Source organism: Orycteropus afer, unplaced genomic scaffold, assembly GCF_000298275.1.
Source record: "Orycteropus afer afer isolate SDZICR_OR568_19922 unplaced genomic scaffold, OryAfe1.0 scaffold00143, whole genome shotgun sequence".
Taxonomy (NCBI): Eukaryota; Metazoa; Chordata; class Mammalia; order Tubulidentata; family Orycteropodidae; genus Orycteropus; species Orycteropus afer.
The window spans coordinates 4,105,447-4,119,741 of NW_006921730.1; the positions used below are offsets into that span (position 1 = coordinate 4,105,447).

General features: G+C 41.0%; 1 protein-coding gene across 1 annotated transcript in view; it reads left to right on the forward strand.

Moving 5' to 3' along the window:
* Positions 1-488: 488 nt before the first annotated feature.
* LOC103201149 (ABI family member 3 binding protein) overlaps positions 489-14,295 on the forward strand; it is a 430,073-nt gene continuing 416,266 nt past the window's right edge. Inside the window, 1 exon segment of the mRNA XM_042781643.1 lies at positions 489-567. Within this exon segment, the coding sequence (XP_042637577.1) occupies positions 489-567 (79 nt within the window).

The window sequence follows — 14,295 nt, forward strand, 5'->3', positions numbered from 1 at the left end:
GAACTGCAGAATGCCTGGAAATTTATTTTCATAGGTCCACCCCCATTTAAGAGAAGAACTAGATTGGTTCACTGACTAATTAAAAACAGTTTCCTTCCTAACAGGGTTTTATTTGATTGTCTGTGTGTTCCAAAGGCTGTAAGCATGTCTGTACCAGATATTTAAGGTAGTTCATTGAATGCGTCAAAATTGCTTAGATTTTTTTTTTTCTTTCAGAAATACATGAGAAGAGGCAGAAACAATCTAGTAGAGGGAGATGTGGTGATATGTTTTTGCTGTTGTGCCTACTCTTTCTTTTTTTCTTTTTTTTTTAGTGTGTGTGGGAAAGGGTGTGATGTCATCTTGTCTCCACCCCCTGTGAGTAAGCCCACAGCGCTGCTTAGTGCAGCCGCCCGCCTCTGTCACTGGGAGACAGTTGACTTAAATGCAGCTCCAGGGTTGCGAGACACCCACCAGCATCACTCCTCGTGCAAGGTGGCAAACGCAACATGCTCTCCAGCTTGGGGTGTCTACTTCTCTGTGGAAGTATTGCACTAGCTCTGGGAAATGCACAGAAATTGCCAAAAGGCAAGTAGCTCTGATGTTTTATGTTTTAAAAATAATGTTTAAAAGATATGAGTTTTGAAGTATTGATATTAAATATGATCTGCTTTGCCATATGGGGGAATAGAGTTATTCTGCAGAAATGCCAAGTTCAAATATGTGAAGGAGTCACTAAACTTTTTTTTTCCCCCCTGTTATTTACTTTTCCACTGGAACTCTCTCGGAAAAATGAAAACCAACTTCTTATTAAGTTTAGCAGATGTTCACAGTGACTTGAATGGGATAGTTTCAAACTACAGTATGTTTATATTGAATCATATTATGTTTCTGGATATTGTAGTCTGTTAAAAAGAGTTGTTTGGTGTTTTTTATTCCCCTACTGAGTGAGGAAACCATCACTAGCTGAAAGTTTAAAAGAAGCTAATTCAGAAACCTTGGATGTTTGGTGCAAACTGCCCATATACTCGTTAACTTGGAGGTTGAGGGGGTTCTAGGCATGGAGCACCAAAGCCAGGTCATGTGCTTGTGTGTAGACAAGACAATTTCTCTCCAGTATCTGGAAGAAGGTTTGATTTGCTGGACAGCACACTCCCCCTTTCCCTTGCTAACTTGCTCTCATTTTAGTGTTGGTATTTTGTTTACAAATGTCATTGGAAGAAATTTATCTCTAAATTTAGACCCTATAAACAACACTTTGAATTCATCAACACCAAATGAGAGAGACTTGCCTATCTTTGAATGTAAATGGGTGTATGAACTTTTGTTTCTTTGGAGAGATATTTTTCTAAGTCAGTTCTTGGTCTTTAAAGGCTTTTTATGGTCACAGACTGCTGTAGTCAGCAGGATTATGAAAAGTGGGTTGTGACTCTCCATACAGTTATGATGGAAAATATTGAACGAGGTAATGCAGAGCTTTGGACTTGTCAAAAACCAGGAATGCATAGAATCAGAAAGAAAGATCCCTTAGTGTCAGAATACATAAAAGATTGGTGTTAAGTCCTCTCTCTGGATAGTTTGCTGTAGGATCCTCTTGCTCCAAGTGAAAGCTGATCTCTCCTGAGTATGAAAAGTGAAACTTAAGTTCTGAATTTGAAAGCTGAAAACTTTGGATAGTTGATATTTCATGTGATGATGTGAAAAGCAGTAAGAGAGAAAAGCTCAGCAAATCTTTTCAACTGTGGTTAAGTAATTAAGCAAAGAAAAACACAAACAAACACACTATACAATCTTTTTCTTCTACAAAAAATTTTGTCCCTTGGTGTCATAGTAAAAGGGTTTACACAAATTACAAGACTAAGCATTCGGAATTATTTGTCCTTACTGATGACATACAGTTTACAAGGAGCTGGGGTTTTCTCAGGTTCAATACCTACACATGGTTTTATTTTACTTTGTATTCACTGTGATGGGATGAGAGCCATAGTTTTGTTACTGCAAACTTTTGCAAATTCCAAGTGCTTTAATTATCATGTTGCAATCCCTGGATAAAACCTCTTGATACAATTTTCCTTTATTTGCAATGATAGAAAAAAATAATAGTTCTCAAAAAGGATAAAAGTTTTTAGTCTTTGTGCTTTAATTTGCTGTATTTTCATCCAGGTTTCTATTGGAAAGTTTTAAGTACACATAATTTTGGTTGTTTGAAAAATTGTCAAATTATAATAATTATAAAATAAATGACAAATTATCTTTTTCCTAATGGTGTTTTTTTTTCCCCTCCCTTTATTATGAAAACTATTGAGGAACTTTCTTATAATTGAAATTTCCTCCCTCAAACTGAGATCCAGGAATAGATGTACTATTCAAAAAGGGGTGTGTGTGTGTGCGTGTGTATATGTTGGGGGGGCCCCTCTGCTTTCCACCTATAACTTCTGAAGCATTTCAAGCTTCTGAGGAGTCACAGTGGATGTTAACATTTTACAGATTCTGAAAATCTCTCCGTAAAGAGCCCTGTCCAACTTTTTTAACCTCTTGTTTCCCAAACTCATGTGACCAAGAATCCTTTTCCTAGGAGAACAGCTACAATATCTTGCCAGGGGCTTTTCTCTCACAGAGCACAGTTTGGGAAATGTTGAGTGGAAAAAAAAAAAAAAAGGATAAAATGTTTTTCTCTTTCTTCCTTCATTCGTTCACAATAACTTAAATAATGTTTGTGACTTAAAGGTAGAATTTTGGAGACAGAAAAGACATTAGCAATCATCTAGTCTAGTGGTTTCCAGACCTTCAGATTTATAGATCAGTAATTTTCTCTCTCTCTTTTTTTTTGAATCAAGATTTCTGTATAGGTGGCATATTTGAATTTTACCATGTGAGAATGTTCAGGGGTGTGTGTGTGGAGAAACTCTGTTCATAAAAGCAAGCTCTTTGAACACATTTATTTAAAAAATGAATTTAATTAGTGCTTGTTTTAGCAGCACATATACTAAAAACCAATTTAATTACATGAATAAGGCCATTGTCCTTATTTTTCTCATTTCACTACAGACTGATGAAAACTTCATCACAGACTACTATTTGGGAGCCATTGACCTAGTTTAACCATTTATTTTACAAGTGAAGACATAGAAGGGCGAGAGAGCTTAAATAACTTTCTCAAGCCAGGATCGGATACCGAGCCTCTGACTCGGAATCTGTGTTCTACCTTGCCTCTTGTCTCATCATGCAGCCTCCCCTGGACTTCATGAGCCCCATTCTGCAGTTTACAAGTGAACACTACCCTTGAGTAAAATTGCTTCTTATAAAGCTCTTAAATATATCACCTTAAATATCACATAGTCCCAAGAATGTATCCTCATTATAGAGTTGATGAAAGTAGGATGTAAAATAACTTAATGATCATCATCTTATTGCCATCATGATCTTGGTCATATATGAGAAATCACTTACTACATGTTTTATGCCTAGTCATATCCCTTGTTATACAAAAGAAGTTTTGGAAGCTTACAGTAGAAGTTGTTAGGTGCTATTGAGTCAATTTCAGCTCAGAGTGATGCCATGTGACAGGGTAGAACTGTCTCATGGGGTTTCCCTGGCTATAATCTCTACAGGAGCAGATTGCCAGGTCTTTTTCCCATGGGGCCACTGGTTGGGTTTGAATTGTCAACCTTCTGGTCAGTCACTGAGTACTTAACTATTTGTCTCAGTAGGGCTCTTAGGGCATAAGTTAGAGACTATTATTAATAGGCTATTTTCAGTTCCATCACTTAATAATTGTAATCTTTGGCAAGTAATTTACATTTGCCAAATCTCAGTTTTCTCATCTGTGAAGTAGGAATAATGATAATTATCTCATAACATTCCTAGGATTAAATAAGAGATGTAGAACTTTAAGTAAAAGGTCTGACACAGAACTTATTCATTTCAATAAACTTCAATAAACATTTATTGAGTAAGAGAAAGATAGGTCAACACTGAAAAAATATACACACAAAATAGCATATGCTCTTGTATCCAAACTGTAATACAAATCTCTTGGGGGGTAGCATATGAAGTGGGATGTTATTGGTAGAAAGATGGAGCAATGGAGTTAAGGGTTGTGCTACAGGACAAGGAGGGAAGGCCCCCACTGCAGTCCAGTCTGATCATTGTCTGACCATAAGGCCAACCATTGTTCTCTACGGGAAGCTGTACCTTTGCTTTAGGCTCAGCTTTTCTGTGGAGTTTTGGTAAGGCCTCATGGAACCTTGGAGTGAGATCCTCTTGAATTTTTCAGGAGGAGAATTTGACCATAACATCCAGACTCTAAAGAATAATCAGAGTGCTTTAGACTCTTAAAAGCTCCTGTACTCCAGTTACCTCTCAGAATCTGTTTCTTGGCACCACAGAACTTTCTTTTTTTTTTTGTAATTTTCCTGTATTAAAAGCTAAAATAAAAACTACAGAAAACAATATGTAGTGGAACCAAAAACCAAACCCACTACTATCAAGTTGATCGTGACTCATAGCAACCCTTGCTGGGTTTCCAAAACAATAAATCTTTACAGAAGTAGATTGCCCAGTCTTGCTTCCACAGAGTGGCTGGTGAGCTTGAACCACCAACCTTCTTTAAGTCTGTGTAAGTGATATAGTGGAACTAAAAATATAGGAGATCTAACCCCAGAGAATATACCAGTTTGAACATTAACTCTCCACCCACTGCTTACAGAATTCAGCCTTTATCTATAGATGGCCAGTAGGAAAATTGCTAATTTCTCTCTCTGTGATTGGAGTTGATTCTAGGAAATCTGTGAGAATTGAGATAGATATGCTGAGAGTGTAAGATTCAAGGTAGATATTCAGCCCCCAGTGTGCACATCATTTTCTGTACACAAAAGGACATTCAATGCCTGGATTTATCTATTAACTTCCTCTATGGTCTGTCAAGTGTGAAAAGCTACCATATAGAGGAACATGCAAAGCAAATCTCCCCCATTAGGAACCTGCTTTCATAGTAAGACTCAGATGCCACTGTTCCTCACAGGAGGAGAAAAGATTGGATAAAATACTCAAGTTGATTATAAGGACCTCATAAAAACATACTTCTGAAACATCAATGAGTTACTTTTTAGAATAGCTGGAAGACATGCTGTAAGGTCAAATTCATATTTGGAGGAAGAAAGTATACTTCTAGCAGTGGGTCTGATGGACACAATTAGAATAGTTGTTGAACTTTCTTCTCTCAGACCCTGTTTGGTGTTGATGAAGTAATCATTTTCCCATGCACAAAATCAAAACATATAATTAGGTTCTACACAGTAAATGTTCTAAACATGACACTCGGAACCTCTTAGAATTTTTAATACTAGAGGGGGTTTCTGTAATCCACAGTCTAAGACCTCCAGACCTGTAGATCATGGGCTTGCAGAGACAGGAAGCAAAATTTTTTTGAGTGGGTCACTAGGGGTAATAGTGAGTAGTGCCACTCCCATTTCCACCCCTTTATTCCTAAACCTGTGAATCCTGGCTATTGGAGAAAGAGCACCATATATTTGATGCTCGTTTAAAGCATATACAGCATTCCGAACATTGCCCTAACCATTGGATCAGGCAGATCATATACCAAATGAATGAATGAGTGAATGAATAAATGAATAAATGAATAAATAAATCCAGTCAGCCATCCACCCATCCATCCATCCATCCATCCATCCATCCATCGCACTGCCATTGACTTGATTCCAACTCACAGAGACCCGTATCAAGTTTCCAAGGCTATAAATCTTTATGGAAGTAAATGGCCTCATCTTCTTCCCACGGAGCATCGGTGGGTTTGAACCACTGACCTTCTGATTAGCAACCAAATGCCTTATCCACAGCACCACAAGAGCTCCTTATGGTCACCTATCTGGTGCTGTAATTGTGTATTTAGAAGGCCATTCCTTTCTATCAAGCCAACTGCTTCAGGATGATGGGGTGGGGGACATGGTAAGACCAGTGAATTCCATGATCATGGGCCCATTGACTCACTTCATTTGCTGTGAAGTGAGTTCCTCGATTTGAGGTGATACTATGCAGGATACCAAGATGGTGGATAAAGCGTTCTGCAAGTTCATGGATGGTATTTTAGCAGAAACATTGCAAATCCATATCCAAAGTGTCTATTCCAGTAAGAACAAAATGCTTCCCTTTCCATGATAGAAGTGGTCCAATGTAATTAACCTGCCACCAGGTTGCTGGCTGATTGCCCCAAGGAATAGTTCTATATCAGGAATGGTTCCATATCAGGAATGGTTCTATATCACTCAGTATTGGTCTCTACTGCTGGCAGATTTGACACTCGGCAATGGCTGTAGCCAAGTCAGCCTCAGTAAGTGGAAGTCTATGTTCCACTTCCTTCCATCTCCTCCATCTCTGTTACCATAGCCACTTTGTTCATGAGCCCATTGGACAATGACAGGAAGGGCTAGGGAAAGAGGATGTCTGGTTTCCACAGAACATGTCATCTTCTCCATTTGATTTTTAAAATCTTCCTCTGCTGAGATAACTCTTTGGAGACCATTCACACGAGACACAAATATCTTCACTTTTTTGGACCATTCAGAGAAGTCTGTCCACATGCTTCTTCCCCATACTTCTTTGTCACCAACTTTCCAATTATGTTCCTTCCAAATTCCTGACCATCCAGCCAAATCATTGGCCACAGCCTATGAGTCAGTATACAGTCACACATCTGGCCATCTCTCCTTCCAAGCAAAGTGAACAACCAGATACACTGCTCAAAGTTCTGCCCATTGGGAGGATTTCCTTCACCACTGTCCTTGAGGGAGGTCCCAGAAAGGGGCTACAGTGCTGCTGCTGTTCAGTTTTGAGTGGTGCCTGCTTATTGTGCAGAACCATCTGTAAACCAAGCATGAGTTTTCACTTCCTCAGTAAACTGATTATAAAGAACTCCCCATGACACCATAGATACAGAATGGGAAATGTGACTGGAGTGGAGACCATGAGCATTTGGACCACTGCCTCATGCAACTTAATTATGCCTCCAGGTCCTGCTTGAACTTGATTTCACATATTCTACTTCCATTTGATGTTGGAGTGCTACTGTACATGTCCAACTTTATGACTCTGTGGGTCAGACAACACCCAGTTTATGATGAACAGCTCAGACCACTTGGTGACTTGGTGTCCTATAGTTAGGCATTTGGTCTCTACTAAGGCCCAGTAACAAGACACAAGCTGTTTTTCAAAAGGAGAGTAGTTACCAGCAGAGGATGGGAGGGCTTTGCTCTAAAATCCTAAGGGTTTGCACTGTGATTCACCAATAGAGGCTTACCTAAGACTCCAAGTAACATGTCTTTCTGCCACTACCACTTCAAGCACCATTGGATCAGGCAGATCATATGACCCAAGTGGCAGAGCATCTGCACAGCAGCCGAACCTGTTGCTGAACCTTCTCTTGTTTTGGGACCCACTCAAAAATAACAGCTTTTTGAGCCACTTGATAAATAGGCTGGAGTAGCACACCCAAATGAGGGACATGTTGCCTTTAAAATGCAGAGAGGCCTGCCAGGCATTGTGCCTCCTTTTTATTCTAGGAGTGGCCAGATGCAGTGATTTATCCTTCAGTTTAAAAAGAGTATCTCAATATACCTCACACCAGTGAACTTGCAGAAATTTCATGCAGCTGGAAGGCACCTGACCTTTTTTGGACTAATTACCACCCTCTAGTTCTACACATGTGCCCATTCCAAAGCAAGGGTCACTATGAGTTGAAACTAACTTGTTGGCCCCTAACAACAGCAACAACAATATGCAAATATCTTACCAAGAAATCTAGAGTCATTGACATTTCTTCTTTACTAGACCCAGTCAGCATAAGGTTACCAATGTAATTGGCCAGTGTGATGTTTTATGGAAGGGAAAGGCAATAAAGATCCCTGTGGATTAAATTACAATATTATGTTGGAGAATTGATATACTACTGAGGGAGGACAGTAGCAGTGTATTGCTGGCCTTGCCAGTTTAAAACAAACTACTTCTGGTGATCCTTCAAAATCAGAATTGAGGAAAAGACATTGGCCAGATCAATCAATAGCTGCATACTAGGTGGCAGGAGATGTATTAATTTGCTCAAGCAATGAAATCACATCTGGAACAGCAGCTGCAATTGGAGTCACCACTGGTCAGTTTACAATAATCTACTGTCATTCTTCAAGATCCATCCATGTTTTGCACAGACCAAATAGGTGAGTTAAATGGGGATGTGGTAGGAATCACTACCCCTATATCCTTCAAGTCTTTAGTAGTGGCAATAATCCGTGCAATCTCTCCAGAAATGTAGTATTGCTATCGGTTTATTATTTTCTTAGGTTGGGGCAGTCCTAATAATTTCCACTTGGCCTTTCCTACCATAATAGCCCTTACTCCACATATCAGAAATCCACTTTGGGGGTTGTGCCAGTTGCTGAGTATGTTTATTTCAATTATGCATTCTGGAACTGGGGAAATCACTACAGGATATGTTTGGGGGACACACTGTGAAACAGACTTGAGCTAAGATTCCATTAATAATTTGACCTCCATATGTCCCCACTCTGACTGGTGGGCCATAATGACATTTTGAGTTTCTTGCAATTAGTGTCAGCTCAGAGCCATTGTCCAGTAATCCCTGAAAAGTCTGATTATATTCTTTTCCCAGGGAACAGTCACTCTCGTAAAAGGCTATAGATCGCTTTGGTGAAGTCTGAGAGAAAGATCTACCAGTATGAATTTTTAGCTGTGTAGTGGAGTCCTTCCTCAAAGGAACTCTACCTCCCTTCAAGGGGTTGTGAGTCTGTAAATGGCTCAAGTGTGGTAATTGATTTGAGAGAGCTATGACTATCTATTCTGGTGCTTTAATTTAGACTGCCATTCATTTGGCCCAGAATTCTTCTGCTTGTACAAATAAAGGAAATATTTAGTTGTTGTTGTTGTTGTTATGTGCCTTCGAGTCAGACCCGACTCATAGTGACTCTTCCTTGGGTTTCTGAGGCAGTATCACAATGAAAGTAGATTGCCCAACCTTCCTTTTGAGGAGTGGCTGGTGGGTTTGAACCGCCAGGCTTCTGGTTAGCAGTCAAATGCCTTAGGCACTATGCTACCAGAGCTCCTAAATATTTAGTAGATTTCCCATATATTTCTCTCATAGGGATACCATGCCTAAGTAGCCAACACCATAAGTTCATACGAGTCAGACTATTCTGATTAGTGCTTTTACTCTCCTGTCCATTACGATAACCACATGCGCTTTGTCTTTGTCTATTAAGTGCTGCCACTTGGCCCTACCACCGTGAGGTCCATTCAGCCCTGTTGTATTTGTTGTTGTTATGTGCCATAGAGTCATCTCTGACTCATAGTGACCCTATGTACAACAGAATGAAACACTGCCTGGTCCTGTGCCAGTTTCATGATCCCAACAATACCTGAGCCCATCACTGCAGCCACCGTGTCAATCCATCTTGTTGAGAGCCTTCCACTCTTTCTTTGACCCTTGTGGTGTTTATGTTTGTGTGTCAACTTGTCTGGGGCTAGTCGAGTGGCTGGGCAGGTGGGGGTCATTATTCCCCATGGTAAGACTGGCAGTGAACTCCGTGGTGGGATCTACCATTGGCAGCTGAGTAGCTGCCTTTGGGATGTGGTCTGCTTCCTGTATATAGGAAGAAGTCTTGGGGATAGTCTCTAGCTTATGGCACGCTTGGACCCTACACATAGCTGTGCCATTGTTCAGCAGCCTGCCATGCTCTGCTGACCTTGGGACTTACAATGGACTTGAACTAATGGCCTGCCATGTGGTTTGGTAACATTGGGACTGTGCCATTTTATTTGTCAACCTGGGGCTTGTTAGGCAGTAATTGCCTCAGTGAAGAGATGCTTCTCGCTTCAGTGGGCTAAGAGCAAGAAGCAGAGCTGAAGCCCAAGGTCAAGGGGCTTTCACACAGCCCCTAGAGCCTGGCACTTTGAACTCAGACTTCTAGCCTCCCGAACTGTAAGAGAATAAACTCCTGTTTGTTCAGCCATCCCATTTGTGGTATATTCCTGTCAGAGTGGCATGAAGTAATCAAAATAGAATATGGTGCCAGGAGTGGGGTGCTGCTCTGACAGATACCTAAAATGTGGAAATGGGAGTGGAGTGTGTCCTTGACCAGAGACCCTGGCAGAGAGACACTGGCATATGGCATGAGAGACAGCAGGAGCAGAGTCCAGAGACTGGCATGAGAGATGGCAGGAACAAGGCCAAGAGACTGGCAGGAGATGGCGACAACTTTACCAGCCCACAGAGGAGAAAGCCGGATACCATTGTGCAGGTGGCTTCCTGGTGGAGTGGGTTGCCTTCAGGCGTTAATTGGTAAAGGAGATTGGCATGAGATGGAATAGCAGGTTGGCTGGCTCATGGAGCAAAAAAGCCAATTGCTTTTTGGGCAGGGTTTTCCAGCAGAGTGGGGGCCTTTGGCATTAATCGACAGAAGCAGAGAGACCAAAGAAATGGGAAACAGAGTTGCCTCAGCCTGAAAGAGTAGGACCATGGCCTTTGGGGGTGGAACCACCACAGTCCCTTAGGTTGCAAAGAGCCAGGACTTCACTGACTTGGTTCTGGAGTGTGGAACTGCTTGTTCATGTGAGCCAGTGGGATGGAGCCATAGTCACTGCCCAAGAGTGAGGGGGCAGGGCTGCCATGCCCAAGAAGGAGAGGAACAGGGCCCGCCAGGCCAAAGGGGTGAGGTCACCACTCAGGAATTAGGGGACTGGAGTCACCCAATGGAGGAGATACCAATGAAGATCTGTACAGGTACCAAGTTGACAAGGGGTGGAATTGTGATGGTTATGTTTGTATGTCAACTTGGCTGGGCCTGGTTGAGTGGTTGGGCAGGTGGGGGTAGTTATTCCCCAAGATGAGACTGGCAATCAACTCCATGATAGGATCTTCCACAAGCAGCTGAGTAGCTGCCTTTGGGATGTGGTCTGCTTCCTGTGTATAAGGAGAAACCTTGGGGATAGTCTCTAACTTAATGGTGCGCTTGAACCCTGCACATAGCCATGCCATTGTTCAGCAGCCTGCCATGCTCTTCCGACCTTGGGAAAAAGGGACTTGAATTAATGGCCTGCCATGTGGTTTAGTAACATCGGGACTGTGCCATTTTATTTGTCAACCTTGGGCTTGTTAGCCTCAGTAGGCAGTAGGTGACTGAGTAAAGAGATGCCTCTAGCTTCAGTGGGCTGGGAGCAAGAGGCAGAGCTGAAGTCCAAGGTTGAGGGGCTTTCACACAGCCCCTAGAGCCTGGCACCTTAAACTCGGACTTCTAGCCTTCTGAACTGTAAGAGAATAAAGTCCTATTTGTTCAGCCATCCAATTTGTGGTTCATACCTGTTAGAGCAGTACTAGGTAACCATAACAACCCTCCACTTAATCAAGCATGACATCTTTCTCCAGAGAATGGTCCCTTCTGACAACACAACCAAAGTAGGTGAGATGAAGTCTAACCATTCTCGCTTCCAAGGAGCATTCCAGCTGCGCTACTTCCAGGACAGATTTGTTAGTTCTTATAGCAGTCCATGGTACTTTCAGCATTCTTCTACAACACCACACCTCAAAAGCATCAACTCTTCTTTAATCTTCCTTATTCATTGTCCGGCTGTCACATGCACATCAGGTGATTGAAAATACCATGGCTTGGGTTAGGCGCATCTTAGTCCTCAAGGAGATAACTTTGCTCTTCATCACTTGGAAGAGGTTTTTTGCAGCAGATTTGCCCAATGCAATATGTCTTTTGATGTGTCAATTGCTGCTTCCATTGGCATTGATTGTAGAGTGAAGTAATATGAAGTCTTTGAAAAGTTCAATCTTTTCTCCATTTATCATGATACTGCTTATTGGTTCAGTTGTGAGGATTTTTGTTTTCTTTATATCAAGACATAATCCCTACTGCAGACTGTAGTCTTTAAACTTCATCAGTAAGTGCTCCAAGTCATCCTCACTTTCAGCAAAGTTGTGTTGTCTGCGTATCTCAGGTTGTTAATGAGCCTTCCTCCAATCCTGTCACCATGTTCTTCTTCATATAGTCCAGCCTCTCGTATTATTTGCTAAGAATACAAATTGAATAAGTATGGTGAAAGGATAGAACCCTGATGCACTTGCTTCCTGATTTTAAACCACACAGTATCCCCTTGTTCTGTTCGAATGACAGCCTCCTGGTCTATGTAGAGGTTCCTCGTGAGTACAATGAAGTGTTCTGGAATTCCCATTCTTCTCAATGTTATCCACAATTTGTTATGATCCACACAATCAAATGCTTTTGCATAGTCAATGAAACACAAGTAAACATCTTTCTGGTATTCTTTGGTTTGAGTCAAGATCCATCTGACATCGGGTATGATATCTCTTGCTCCACGTCTCCTTCTGAATACAGCTTGCTTCTGGAAGTTCTCTGTCAATATACTGCTGTAACCATTTTTGAATTATCTTCAGTAAGATTTTCCTTGCGTGTGATATCAAAGATATTTTTTTGATAATTTCCACATTCTGTGGGATCACTTTTATTTGGAATGGGTACAAATAAGGATCTCTTCCAGTCAGTTGGCCAGGTAGCTATCTTCCAAATCTCTTGGCATAGCTGAGTGAGTGCGTCCAGTGGGACATCTGTTTGTTGAACCATCTCCTTGGTATTCTGTCAACTCCTGGGGTCTTGTTCTTTGCCAATTCCATCAGTGCAGCTTTGACTTCTTCCTTCTTTATATGCTACCTCCTGAAATGGATGATCATCTACCAATTCTTTTTGGTATAGTGACTATGTATTCCATCCATCTTCTTTTGATGTTTCCTGCATCATTCAACATATTGCCCATGGAATCTTTCAATATTACAACTCAAAGATTAAAATTTTTCCTCAGTTCTTTCAGCTTGAGAAATGCTGAGCATGTTCTTCCCTTTTGGTATTCTAACTCCAGGCCTTTGCACATTTCACTATAATAATTGGATTTGTCTTCCCAAGCTGCTCTTTGAAATCTTCTGTTCATCGCTTTGATCTTGTTGATTTCTTCCATCCACTGTAGCTACTCTCTGTTCAACGGCAAGTTTCGGAGTCTCTTCTGACATCCATTTTGGCCTTTTCTTCCTTTCCTGTCTTTTCAATATCCTTTTGCTTTCTTCATGTATGATGTTCTTAATGTCACCCCACAACTCCTCTGGTTTTCAGTCATTGGTGTCCAATGCATCAAATCTGTTCTTGAGATGGTCTCCAAATTCAGGAGGGATGTAATCAAGGTCATATTTTGTCTCTCATGGACTTGTTTTAATTGTCTTCAGCTTAAACTTGAACTTGCATAGGAGCAGTTGATGGTCTCTTCCACAGTCAGCTCTTGACCTTTTTTTTGAATGAAAATATTAAGCTTCTCCATCGCCTCTTGCCACAGATGTAGTCAATCTGATTCTTGTGTACTCTGTCTGGCAAAGTCCACGTGTATAGCTACCATTTGTGTTGTTGAAGAAAAGGTATTTGCAATGAATAAGTCACTGGTCTTGCAAAATTCTATCGTGCCATCTCCAGTGTCATTACTATCCCCAAGGCCATATTTTCCAACTACTTGTAATTCTTCTCTGTTTCCATCTTTTGCATTCTAGTCACCAGTGATAATTAACACATCTTTATTGCATGTTCAGTCAATTTCAGACTGCAGAAGTTGGTAAAAATCTTCAATTTCCTCATCTTTGGCTTTGGTAGTTGGTGCATAAATTTGAATAGTAGTAGTATTAACTGGTTTTCCTTGTAGACATATGGATATTATCCTATCACTGACAGCTTTGTACTTCAGGAGAGATCCTGAAACATTCTTTGTGATGATGAATGCTATGCCATTCTTTTTCAATTTGTCATTCTTAGCATAGTAGATTATATGATTGTCTGATTCAAAATGGCCAAAACCAGTCCATTTCAGATCACTAATGCCTTGGATATCAATTTTCATGCATTCCATTTCATTTTTTACAACTTCCAATTTTCCTAGATTCATAAATTCCGTGTTCAATTATTAAAGGGTGTTTACTTCTGTTTTTTCTCATCTTGAGACATGCCAAATCAGCCAATGGAGGTCTTGGAAAATTTTACTCTATCTACATCATTAAGGTTGGCTCTACTCTGAGCAGGCAGCTCTTTCCCAGTTGTGTTTTGAGTCCCTTCAGATGTGCGGGGCTCATCTTCTGGCACTATGTTGTTGTTGTTAAGTGCCGTCGAGTCGTTTCCGACTCATAGCGACCCCATGCACAGCAGAACGAAACACTGCCCGATCCCGCACCAGCCCCAC